General features: G+C 35.6%; 1 protein-coding gene across 1 annotated transcript in view; it reads right to left on the reverse strand.

Moving 5' to 3' along the window:
• The window catches only part of bmper (BMP binding endothelial regulator), a 39609-nt gene that overhangs the window by 7768 nt on the left and 18604 nt on the right, over positions 1-13237 (reverse strand). Inside the window, exons 3-9 of the mRNA XM_028012260.1 lie at positions 7668-7767; positions 3076-3158; positions 2726-2816; positions 2205-2287; positions 1264-1363; positions 1073-1182; positions 238-372 (exon numbers count right to left, since the gene is read on the reverse strand). Coding sequence (XP_027868061.1) covers positions 238-372; positions 1073-1182; positions 1264-1363; positions 2205-2287; positions 2726-2816; positions 3076-3158; positions 7668-7767 — 702 coding nt within the window. The remainder of the gene's footprint in view (positions 1-237; positions 373-1072; positions 1183-1263; positions 1364-2204; positions 2288-2725; positions 2817-3075; positions 3159-7667; positions 7768-13237) is intronic.

A 13237-nucleotide genomic window follows, 5' to 3' on the forward strand; every position in this document is an offset into this window, starting at 1 on the left:
AAAATAATGTTATTTTCTGCATCTTGATTGGAGTTCTAGTTTAGCTTAGACGCTATAATGATTATCCACCATAAGAGTAGCTCTCCAGCTCCCCATCCTGAATGAGATGATGAATGATTGATAAATAGATTATTTATCAATCTGTTCATCCCATCCATCCTGCCTCCATCCATCTATTAGTCTTTATCAAAAAGTATCTAATCTGTCCATCAATACTCCACTCATTCTCGTCCTCACCCTGTAGATTTTGTTCCGGACTCTGCAGTACTTCACCTCCTCCACCTTCACGTAAGACAAACACTCATCACAGCACTGACTGCCCTGGCAGCTGCCTGGACGTGAGCACTGCTTTCTGCACACCACTGTTGAATCCTTAAGGACAAGAAACAGAGAGTTAATCACTCTTGATCCTAGATATTGACACACACTGCATGAAAAGATATAGAAATATTTTTCTGAACTATCTGACAGTAAATCAGATAAAACATATCCGGTCATTTATTTGTTTCCTCGTGGTTTTCATAATAGTATTTATTTACCAATCAGAGGCTTAGAAAGCCAAAAAATTATTATCTGGGCTTTTTGAAATTGAGACTTCGAAGCAAGTATTACAATATTAATTACCGGTAAAAGAAATTTCTTCTAAAATTTCTTCAAATTAACAAAGCGTTAAGGACGCCACAATTGTTTGATCAAAATCTTACAACATAAAAACTAATTGTACCCAAATACAATGATATGTATGATTCTGGAATTGAAGACATTTTTTGGTCTGAGTTTAAGTCCAAAAAACTCAGACCACGTTTGGTCTGAGTTCAAATCAAAAATTCAAGTACAATCATTTTGATTGTACTTGAATCAAAAATGATTCAAGTACAATAACACCGTATTTTGCACTGTGAGGGAAGATATATTTAATATATATTTAAGAAAGTGGGAAAAAAAAACATTGTACAATCAGTCTTAAGCTCTAAACGAAGAATATTCACATTTCATATTGTCGAGAAAAGAGTAGTAAAATAAGTTAAACAGTTAAATCTGTTGCAATAAAAATGAATCTCGGAGAAAGTACCTTGCATGTGCAGGTGGTACAGTTGTTGAGCATAAAGCAAGTACCATTCTCATAGACATCGCTGTGGAAAAGACAACTTCCTAAAGAGAGATCAAACACCTTCCGCTGACCTGGAGGTGAAAGAGAATTATGTATGAAGAAAATCACATAAACAGTAAGAGCATTACAAAGGAGCTGAAGCTCAGACATACCAATACACCTGGGACAGCAATGTCCAGGAAGGGTGTGGCTCAGGTGAGCGGGGCATGACAGCACAGGACACACTTCCTTCATGCATAGAGTCCGTCCTCCCTAAAATAATTTTAAAAAAAAGATAAATCACAATTACCAACATACATTATTATGGTTTCATGTCTGTATCAGCCTCCATGTTTTTACACTCTGTCATAGATAATGTGATTTGCACATAACCTAAATATTTTGCCATGTGGGCCAAAATTGTCAAGCTGAAAATAAAGAGGAAGACATGCGGCAAATGTCACCAGGCCAGGAATCGAACCTGCAACCACCGCCACGAGACTAAGGCCTCAATACATGGGTTGTGCTTTGCCTCTGCGCCAACCCAGCACCCCAATTAGCATTACTTTTTAACTGGAGATAGGAGCCATACACAATCATCTGAAGAGCCAGAAATGGCTCCCCGGCCACACTCTGTGCACCTCTGGCCTATTTTATTGCTCAACCTCTGCTTAAAACAAAAGATAAATACAGCAAAAACTATATTTTTCCATAGCACGTTTTCATAGATACAGCTTGACACAGCATTTTAAATGTCAGACAGATACAGTAAAATCATTCAGCATCATAAGGAACTCTGTTAACTTTGTAAATAAACAAGGGAAAGTATGATAACAAGTTTGCTTGAGCATTTGTTTAAAAATCCTGGAGGGTGTCCTTATTGGGCGTCAACACATTAATACGTTCATGTGTTTATGGACCTGCCTGAAGGGTTTGTTTGTCTAAGGGGAGATGCTGGAGGGAAGCAGGAACATGGGAGGAATTAAAACGGGGAAAGCAGAGACGGATGTTGTTCCAACCAGAAATTTGTGACTCCTGAGAGACTCCAAAGCTAACTCATTTGCAGGACAGAGATCCTGTTGGAAAGGTGAATTTATGCTGAATGTGTACTCACAGTGCACATGCACTTGATGCAAGGTTTGCCTTCAGGACTGAACTCTTCCTTCTCTTTATAAAGGAGACCCTCAAAGATGCAACCTGTAGCAAAATATGTTAACCATATTTTATTTAGATGTCCTTTAAATTCAGCTCATTAAAACGCATTTTGTTAAGCTCATTAATGATATTTGTTTTGAAAATAATTCACTGCATTAAAACAGATGAAAAACACAGAAACACCAATTGAAAACATAAACAAATTTTGACTCTAGTGTTTTACAGTGAAAATAATACCAATGTCTGAATAGAAATCAGAAAATATTACAATAAATAATACTTAAAAGTCTAAAAATGTGTAAATTGGGTAATAAAAAAAAGCCAAATTATTTTGAGTACAAAGCAATTAAAATGATTAAAAACGCTGATGTTGATATGTTTTTAAATAAACTTCTTGAGTTCCCTCTAAATGAATATGAGTAGAATAAATAAATAATTATGAAAAGTTTTATCTGTTTATACATCAAAACCAATACTCACTCGGGCAGGTCGGGCAGCACTTTTTTGGGTGGATTTTTGGGTTCTTGCAATGAATGACACACTGAACTTCCGACTCTGTGATGACTCCTTCCTGAACAAGAAGCAAAATAATTCCTTCAGCTTCACATCTAAAATATATCATTACGCCTTTTTTATTTTCCAATCTTTAACTGCTATGACACAGTTTGTATCTTCCCTCTTATTTCCATCCTCATCATTGATTATTGCATGACAATTATGTTATTTTTATCCAGGCATGAGTTTATCTGTCCTTTGGACTTTTCCCAGTCTTCCCACTTCATAATCCCCACTTCTATCTGCTACCAGTCACATATATCTCAGAGACTCACCTGACAACGTCTTGTTATGCAGGGTTTGGTAGAGGTCATCCAGGATACGGAGCTGTTATAAGACCGTCCATCTAACAAGCAGCCTTAAGCAGACACAGAGAGTTAATGGTTAGATTTATTCTTTTAAATTCTCTTTACATTCTTAACATTTAGAAATTAACCAGCTGTGGCATGTACGGCATATTGAGAAGACGCAATTGTAACTATGCAGATATCTTTTAGAGGTTTTGGTTGGAAAACACTTCTTTTCTGTTCTGGAAATGTCTTCTATTAGACAAAACAGCGGCATTGTTTGTTTCAGGTTGTACCATGAACACCTGAATGCTTAAACTGGTCTGAGAGAGAAAGCAGCTATGCAACAATATCCCTAGAATAACACACATAAAGTAACTGCTGCAGCTGAGAATGAAAGTGTGATTTAGTGCATGAACTCATCTCAGGACAAAAACATAACATCCCAGATGAAACATTCATCATCCCAGATGTAAATCTCAAATATTACGCCTAGTTTTCTGCAAATGCTGAAAAATCTTTCTTCCGTAGATCATTTACGAACTGTAGGTTCACCAAGAAGAAAATCTGCAAAGACAAAATTGTGATTCATGAACTTCGTGATTAACATCAAAGGCAGCAATGAAACTGGAAGATGCTTCTAAACTGTAAGTAGTGTGATCAGATAACCTATTATTTCTCAAGATATTTTTATTTTTACTTCTTTTATGACAGGAACTACATATGATATGCAACTGTAGGCTTACTGGCTTTAAAGAGAAAACCAGCATCAGTGCATGTAGTCTCACTAGATGTGTTGCAAAAACACAAATTGATGTTTGATTCTTATAATTGCTCCTAACTATATCATTTTCTAACCCAACTTTCTTTTCTAATTTAACTATTTAAAATCCCTTCATAAAAAAAAATCTAATACTTTCTCCTCATGTTAAAGTTAATAAAAGAATTTCTCAAAGTAAAACAATACCAAAGCTGCATACAATATGTTGTAAAAAAAAGTTTATCTGTTTATCACCACTTTTTATGTCTCATAAAAAGCGGTCCCAACCTTATGAAATCTGGATTTTAACAATTCTGAAATATTAGCTACAGGGCTGCTTCAACTTTTTCCTGTAATAAACTCATATCTTGGTAATAAATCTTTATTTTGGGGGGACCTAATAAAAGTATTTTGTGATGAGAATATACAGGCCTTGGAAAAAGTATTCATACAACCCAACTTTTCCCACATTTTGTCATGTTGCAGCCACACATTCACTGAATGTGCGTTTTATTGGGATTTTAGCCTCTTTCTTTTCTTTTACCTTTTTTTATAAATACAAATCTGAAACCTTTAGCATTATTGTATTCAGTCCCATCTAACCTCACAAATTTAGAACAGATAATTATATAAAAGACCACATATTAGTAAAACAATCTGTGTGTGTGATTTGTTTATTGGAGAACATTTGTAAATAATAATAATAAAAACCAGCATCCTGAAAACCAAGGAATACACCACATGGATCAGGAATGTGGTTGTGGAGAAGTTTAACTCAGAGTTAGTTTACCAAACACCTGCTTTATCCAGGTTCTATATCAACTCTAATCCTGGAAACAGAAAAATGTACATATGAAACTCTAGTCCTCTGCCATTCCTCCACAAATCCAGCCTCAGAGCAAAGCATTTAGATTCAACAGCTACTCTTTACATAACGACCGCTCCACTGTCACCCACTTTCCTTTCAGCGCTGAATGAGAAGCCTATTCATTTCATCCCTTTTACAGTAAGCGGTCTCAGATCAATGTTTAACTTTTCATACACTGAAACCTAATCAGAGCCATTGATCTACTTTCTGCTTTGTAAAATAAATCCAGTGATGCAATATCACTGCTGCAGGAAGACTTGCAGTAATTTAGAAAAAAGGTTGAGTTCAGGTAACAAAATTCCACTGTTAAAGAACAACACAGTGGCTTGAAAAAACTTTCCTGCATTATGAACTTTGCCCACATGTTGTCCTTATACAACCTCACACTTTTATGTATTTTCTTGTGATTTTAGATGAACGGTCAGTCTAATGTCTCTACCAGCTTTGTAGAGACTGAAATGTTTTTCTATTCTTTGCAGAACAACTTCAGCTCAGTCAGATGGACAGAGAGCCTTGCTACAGATTCCCAACTGGATTTAGGTTTCTGGCCTCAATTCCTTTGTGTTGGTCTGTCAGATTAAATGCTGACAATGTACACTTATGGGTTCAAGGGGTGTGACTACATTTGCAAGGCACAGTCACCATCTCTTCCTAACTGCTTTTTATATTTTATCAGTGTAAAACAGCATCTGTTAGAAATATTTGGGGTACTTAGGACTTTGGAGCAGAGTATATAATACATCAAGGTTGAGTTCAGGTAACAAATAAATCTCACATGTTAAAACCAGCAGTCTGAAGATAGAAAAATAGCAAGATATCAAAAATAAGCTAAAGTACTGTGCACCCAATTTGAGAGAAAATGTGTCTTTTCTGCACTTCTTTGAGAGTTTAAGTGATAATCTAGAGCACTTTATGTTACAACAGGTAGTGCTATACTAAAACAGTTTGACTTGTAGTGTAAAAAAGGCAGAATCACAACCATCAGGCATTAATCAGTATATTGTGATCCCTTTCTCAGGTGTTTTCTCAGAATCAAGAGACCAACTTTTAATCAAGTTACTGTAATTAAAAGTAACTATTTTGACTCAAACTATTTCTAATTTATTTGTGAAAATTCACTATAACATTTCCAATAAATCTTATTCTCTTTAATAAAGTAAAAATAAATAAATAAATAAAAACTTCTGCAACTTTTGGCTTCCAAAAGCAATACCTTGTTGATGGCTTAAACAGTAAATGTACTTAAATAGCTAACAATAACATTCTGTACCCTCATTCAGAGGATCTGTTTAACTAACACAGTTGTAGTAATTGCTTTATTCATTATTCCTCCACTGCGGCACGTATAAACTTGTTTTCAAAAGCAATTTCAGACCACAGTCTTGTAATAAAGTGACGCATCCTGACTGGGATTCTCATCAGTTGTGAGAAGGATTTTATTAAGAAGTGAAAACACAGCAACAGGACCCACTGGTGTGTTTCCAGTAGCAAAGACAAAACAGAGTTCATCAGAAAGGAAGCTGGCCGCAGTGACGACGCAGCAATTTTCTCCACTTCTATTAATGAAGTGCTGAGTCGTAAAACAGAAAGCTGCAAACAAAAAGGTTGCGGCCCCTCAGAGAGCTAGAGGTAAGTGTGAGTGTTTTTATATTTCCATGGAGCCACATGGCTTCTTCATCAAACACATTTTCAAGCAATAAGGTCATTTTGGAGGCTTGTTTATTATTTAAATTTTAAGTTTGGTTGCAAGTTAGTTCCTTAAAAACATATTTCTTCTGAAGAAATCAGAATAAATATTTGGTTATTTTGTTGGCATTGTTTTTAAGCATCACAAACATGGCTCTTAGTTTACTGTAGGTAACTTTATTAATTTTTGCTTTGTCTGAATTGAATTTCCATCCATTTGACTCTGATTTATTTCAGTGGTAAACAAAAGTTACCTTAGACTTAAATGTGAAAATACATAAAAGAAAAACGTTCTGGAAAAAAAAACACCAAACAGTATTTTTATCATCTTGTTGCACTGCAGACTTTGTTTCAATACTTACATAAGAATTGAGGAAATACATGTGTAAAAATTGTGGAACAGCCTCCCATCTCAAGTGAGATATCCCCAGAACCGTATACTATTAAAAAAATCTTCTCTTTACACAGGATTTTGGCTGAGTATGATATACCCTTTTTATTTGATTATTTGGGCATTGTCCTTACATATTGATAGATTTTATTAGCTCGTCATGTTGTGATGAATTTCTTTACATTTGCTGCCCTTGAAGTTGTATTTTAAGGAGCTCTTAAGAGAAATTTAAGTGAGGTATACATTTCCACATACATGCTATGTATATTTAGCATCCAATACTAACATTTACAGATTCAACTATTTATTAACTTTGTGTTAAGCTATTACGCTGTAAATTATAAGAAAGTTCAGAAGAAGATTTAAACACACAGGTGATCGTCCTCAGAGATGCTTGAACGATTCTGATCCTTAAGACAAAGATCAGAATGATGCTGCCCATGCGGATGAATAAACAAATAAATCATCTTGGATGATTTCAGACTCATAAAAGTAACTATATTTCTGTTGCTTGTAAACCTGACAGTGAACCCATTCAGCAGCCAAACTGTCTCCACATGCTATGGCTGTGTGTATGTGGCTTCACATGAGGTGAAAAGACATCCAGATTTACTCCCACAGGTTGCATTGAGGCCTGGCTGTTTGCATGCACTGCAGTAAAGTGGTCTCTGAAGGTTTGGTAAATCTGTATGAGCTTTATGTTTCTGCGTTATAGCAGTTCTCCCCATTAAAGTCCTGCAGCTGCAGATACCACAGCAGGACAATAAAAGCTCCCAAGTTCATTATTATCATCATCACTGTTTATTTTACAAATCAGGGTCAGAAGACATAGTAATACATGCTCGTCTTACTCTGGATCTGTTCATCTGTCTTACCTTTGCACCGCTCACAGCAGGCGCCAGTCTGTTTCACCACCAGAGCACAGTCATCAGAGACCAGCGGACATTTCTCCTGTTTACAGTCTGCTTTCCCATCCTGTAGGAGAGAGACAGGAAGAGAGCACTGCTCAACTGTCAAAACTCTGACTTTAGTCTAACTATTATATCACATTCTCATTTTATCTCTTCCATTATTTCCATCATGTTTTATCACTATTGACTAAAAAGTCAATTGTGTTTTTTTCTTTTACATCTAAATGTTTAAAAACAGCTATCATGACCAAGATACCACCTAATAAAGATGCTTTAAAATTGTCTGGTAAAAAAAAAAAACATTCAGGCCTCATGACGTGCATTGTTCAAGGTAATCATCCAAATGTAATTATTTAATATTCAGTTTTTATTACTCTGACATGACCAACCTTGGGGTTTTTTATTTGAAGCACGAGCACTACATAAGCCTTCAATTATTTACATTTTTTTCTTCATATTTAACAAAAAGCCCTTAAGAATCTATATCTGTGACCTGATGACACTTTTTCTAAATTTATAGCCTGATGCAAATGGTACAAATCCTTTTTGTCAAATCTTCTCTTACTGTCCAGATTAAGAAAAAACTTCTCTATATATTATTAAAATGCTTTAGAAGGAATGCTGCTATTGTATAAACAGGAGCTAAGAAAAACTAATGATATGATTAAAGAAAGTGACACAGTGCTAACGAATGTTCTAGAAATGACAACCTGTTTAAAAATAATTGTTAAATAATAACATTTTTGCTTTTTAGTCAGCTTTATCCCAAATTTTAAAATAAACCTTCACAGCTGTGGGAGTAAGGAGTGAAAGGACTGAAATGTTTCTCTGATTAAATTTATTTAAAAGGAAAAGCCAATAGCTCAAAATACATCAGATAATGAATTGCAAGCTTATAAAAAAAGGCGCATTTGAGTTTATTTGGGGCATATTTTACAGCAGAAATATAAATAAAATTTTGACATAAGGCCTCTTCACCACTTTTGATTACAGCCGGGCTTGAAGCTACATGCAAATAATCTGTCGCTATTCTGAGTATTACATAGGTCAAGGGTCACATTAATCAAGTCTAGCATTTAAATATGTGTGTATGTGTTACAGTTGATATCGTTCATTAGTAGGGTTTTACTATTAAAACCCTACTAAAACCTTTTTGTTTTAGTAGGGCCTGTCTGCGTTTTATTTTTCTGTTTTAAGAGTCTGATTAGCTGTTGAAATCAGCCTGCCTGGGAGCTTCTGGCCAGGGATCCCAGAATCTTATGTTTCTGTGTTATAGTGTCCTATAACACAGAAACATAGAAACACATCTTTCTATAATATGTGTTATAGGACGCTGTGTTATAGCACAGAAGCATAAGAATCTTCACTCAGACCGCCGCTGAATGTGTGTTTCTCATTTCCAACCAGATGGAAGAAAGTTGTCACCCTGGTTCCTGCTGGAACACCCAAAATGACACTTTTTTCCTCTCATGAACTAGTTAATGAATTATAGAGATGTTCCTTACTTAGATTTATGTGTGCTTGGGTTGTTTTGTTATGTTTTGTCACAGCCAAAGAGTCGTGCTGAGACACTGTGAATAGGCTAAGCAAGAATAAACATTGGCTTCAGTCAATTCCTTTTGTGGTCAATTATTGGTTCGTAAAATAGCCCCGTTTTAATGCTGTAAATGTACCAAAATCAAGTTAATCTTAAAGTCAGGGATGGAGAAACTGAAAACATGGTTAGATTCTTCAGCAAGATATATTAATGATTGTTTTAAGTCAATAATTCCTTACCACTGATTAAAAAGTACTAGTTCCACTGGCAAACTATTTAACCTATAACAAGACATTTTCCCAAGTTTTAAGTGAAATAATATGTCAGTGGAAGTAGTATATTTTAGTCAAGGGATTATTGACTTAAATTAAGCTTCTAAAAATGTCCCTGTAGATTAATTTCGACTTATTTCAAGTATACTGGGATATTTGCACTAGAAACTGGATCAAAATACTCAAGAATTTGTGTTTTTGTGACATTTAGCTGTGCCTGAGCAGACAGATCAGCACCACCAAATGTCCAGGTCTGAATGAAGAAGATCAAATTAAACAGAATTACTGTACCTACTCTATGTTTTTTCCAAATTCGCAGCTTGGTTTGAATTTTGCAGTCTGAGAAATAAAATATGGCTCAGCCTCGACGCTTCAGCTGTGAATTTTCACACCAGCACAACAAACCTCCTGTCGCCTCCAGACACACTACGCTCTGTGTCCGTCAGCGCTGCTACAAGCACGGTGGGACCGGTCAGAACCGGCGTCGCTTAATTCTCTCAAGTTTCACACCCAGTCTTTACTGCCGTTTTCTTGCCCACTCGGAGTGTGTTTTACTTTACAAACTATGAGGGTTTGTAAAGCGGAGGCTGGCAGGTCCTGCGGCCTTGCGGCAGGAGGCTCCAACAAAGACGGATCAAACGAGTGCGAAAATAAACCCGGCCAGTTTTATATAGCTGCAGCTCTCCGAATAAACCCCAACCACACCGAGGTCAGATGATGTCATGACACAAGAAGAGGGAGGAGAGGAGCCGAGATGGAAAGAAGCAAATAATAAAGTGTAACAGGTTAGAGGGACGCTGACAACTAGAGGAAAATGACAAACTCAGGATGGGATTTTGGTTTGTTGAAGGTTACTCTGCAAATCTTAATTTTTTTAATACCTGGTCATCAAACTCAAAATTTCATTTTATTCCAGACAACAGGGATAAATTATGGCAAAATACAAGTCAGTTATATGTTAATGAGTTACAATATTCATGAAGAAGCAGAAGAATTTAATGACTTGATTAATGTCAGTTCTTATCCTGAAGCAAAGGGATTGAAGAATTTAAACTGGCAAAGATACTTTTAATTTACAGGATGCTAATATTAATCATGGCATAGTAGCATAAAATATTACCAATAAAAGTTATCAGAACATTTAGTAAATATAAATAGCAATGTACAAATGACATTCTTCTGGCTTTGGCTAAAGGAAACAAACCAGAAGAAAATCTCACAAGCACAGCTGAGATTTACATCCAGTTATATCTTATGTCCTCTTTTTAGGACAATGATAAAGTATTAATGCATTTATTTATCTGGGTAATCAGTTTCACTATAATTAATGCCATAGGTGAAAGTACTCATCAGGGTCTCACTTTGAGAACACAACCAAAACGTAGTGAAATGAAGAAAACAATGAAAATATCATAATAAATACCTAAATTTAAAAAATTGTGCTTAGTTGTCGATACAGTCTTTTAATAAGAGAAGGCAAAACCTAGCAGACAGTCAAACAGGATTCTAATTTAGTATCAGTTACTGCTCATTTAAATATTTTCTTACAAAAGAACAAAACTTGTGTTACTTTATATCTTTTTCTGCACTCTTAGACATTTTTAATAGACACCTTTTTCCATGTAACTGACAGAATCTGTTAGATTTTAATGCACCTTAGGGAAAAGTGTTACCAATACAACATGATATTTACATGTTGTAAATCTTAGACATGGTGTAATGTTCTTCAAGCCAAGAGATTTTCTTTTTTCTTCTAAATTTCTGTTCACTTCAGTATTTTGGAATAAATGCACTGTTGGAAAGAAAGATTGGCCGTGGATGTAAACCCACTAAACGGTGGAAATGTGACAAGTCAAAGTGCAAAACAACTAGAACACTATATTATCAATTGAGGATGAGGTGGTTCCTCAGACCACTGCTGTTTTATAAGTGTAGCCCCGGGCTCAGCCTGTAATTTTAAAGAGAAGCCGTGGATAAATTAGGAAAGCTACACAGTGGGTATTCAAGGAACTGCAAGGCAAAAGATTTCTATATATATTTAAACCGTAATCATCTATCATGGAAGACAGCCGTAGTTGAGTTTGTGAAACTTTCCCATAGACTGTTAAAGCTGACTGTAAACATGCGGTGAACTTGCTGCTATAAGTAAAGCAACAGGAAGCTTCTGAGTCTTGGTCCTGAGTATTCCTGTCGCAATAAGCAATAAATCAATTAATCGCATGATGAATTAAAACAAGCTCAATAATTCCCATTTGCACGATTTATCGTTTTTCTCTTTTCTCTCTCTCTTTCTACCAAAAACTGGATGACAAAAGTCCTCATTCTGGTGCTTTGGTCTCAACTGGCCCAGTTTCTGAAGAACTTTCTTTTTTACAGACACTTCATAATTCATTTTATTTATTGTTTCTGCTTTTTGCTTATTTATTTTGGATATTTACATCCAAATGTAAATAAAATGTCTTCCAGTTCCAGTGTTAAATGTTCATTAGAATTTAAAGTTTATTGGTCTCTGAGAATGTGTTCTTGTATTATTATGCCTTTACATATATTACTTGAAAATGGTCTTAAAACAACATTATCGTTCACTGCAAAATTTTCTGGGAGAATCTTTTGTCCAGCAATATTTGTCATTGTGACAGAACCAGTCCTGAGATCTGTTCTTATATAGCTACTTTTTTTTTTCTTAATTGACTTATCTGTTTTGTAAATATCCTTTATGATACCCGGCAAACAATGACACACTAAAACCCAAGGAAAACTGGGTAGCCAATTAGCTAATCAGTTAATTTGCTTGTTTTCATAACTTAATTTGCAGAAACATGCAACCTCCACACAAATGGTGGTGAATGCTCAAATATAAGGACAGTAAAACAGCACGACCAACCCTACATTTTGATATTGTAAATAAATGTATCTAAATTTGAAGTCGACCAAACACCAACCTTGTGTTCAACTGCAATTTAAATGTTTTAGTTTCTTTCATTTAGGCAGAATCAGTTGAAAACTCCTCAGACTAGTGGCAGTGTTTAATAAGAAGCAAAACCACATTTCATTGCTATTTTTGTTAAAATTTCAGTCCAGGTTACTTTTCTATCTAGTGCACAGTCATGCGCTGCTTATTTATTTTGGATAAAATAAAATCATTTCAGTTTGTGGATGTGACAAAGTGGAAAGAACATGATCAGTTTTGCAATGTACAGTAGCTTTAGGCATAATAAATGTTTGTGTTGCATTTAAAACAATTTTTAAATAGTAAAAACTTGTGAATGTGCCTTTAAATTCTGAAAATCAGCATCTGGAAGGTCATGTCCTTCTTTGTCTCTGCACTATTATCCATTAGCAGAGTATTGGTGGTACATGTGACCCACTCTGCTGCTACCCTTGTTGCGCCGGGGTCAGTGGTCACACCGGGTCACCTCGCCTTATAAACACTTGAAATACCACCACGGCACCAAGGCTGCTTGACTGTCTGTGGCAGAGACTGAGACCCCACCCCCACAACACACACAAACTTTAAGAGGGATAAGGCACTGGTATGCTTATAAGTGGGTTTGTGTCAAAGGGAAAGTGATGCCAGTGGGATGGTCTGTGGTTCTACAAATGCAGACGTGGTTTTGTTCGACTGCCTGAATTTACAACTTTTACTTTTCTTCACAGTGATCTACTTGACAAACTGTAACCCAAACTCACAGCTGAACTTTAGTTAATTGGTTAAAACAATCAAT

The sequence above is a fragment of the Xiphophorus couchianus genome, chromosome 3 (assembly GCF_001444195.1).
Source record: "Xiphophorus couchianus chromosome 3, X_couchianus-1.0, whole genome shotgun sequence".
NCBI classification, from domain to species: domain Eukaryota; kingdom Metazoa; phylum Chordata; class Actinopteri; order Cyprinodontiformes; family Poeciliidae; genus Xiphophorus; species Xiphophorus couchianus.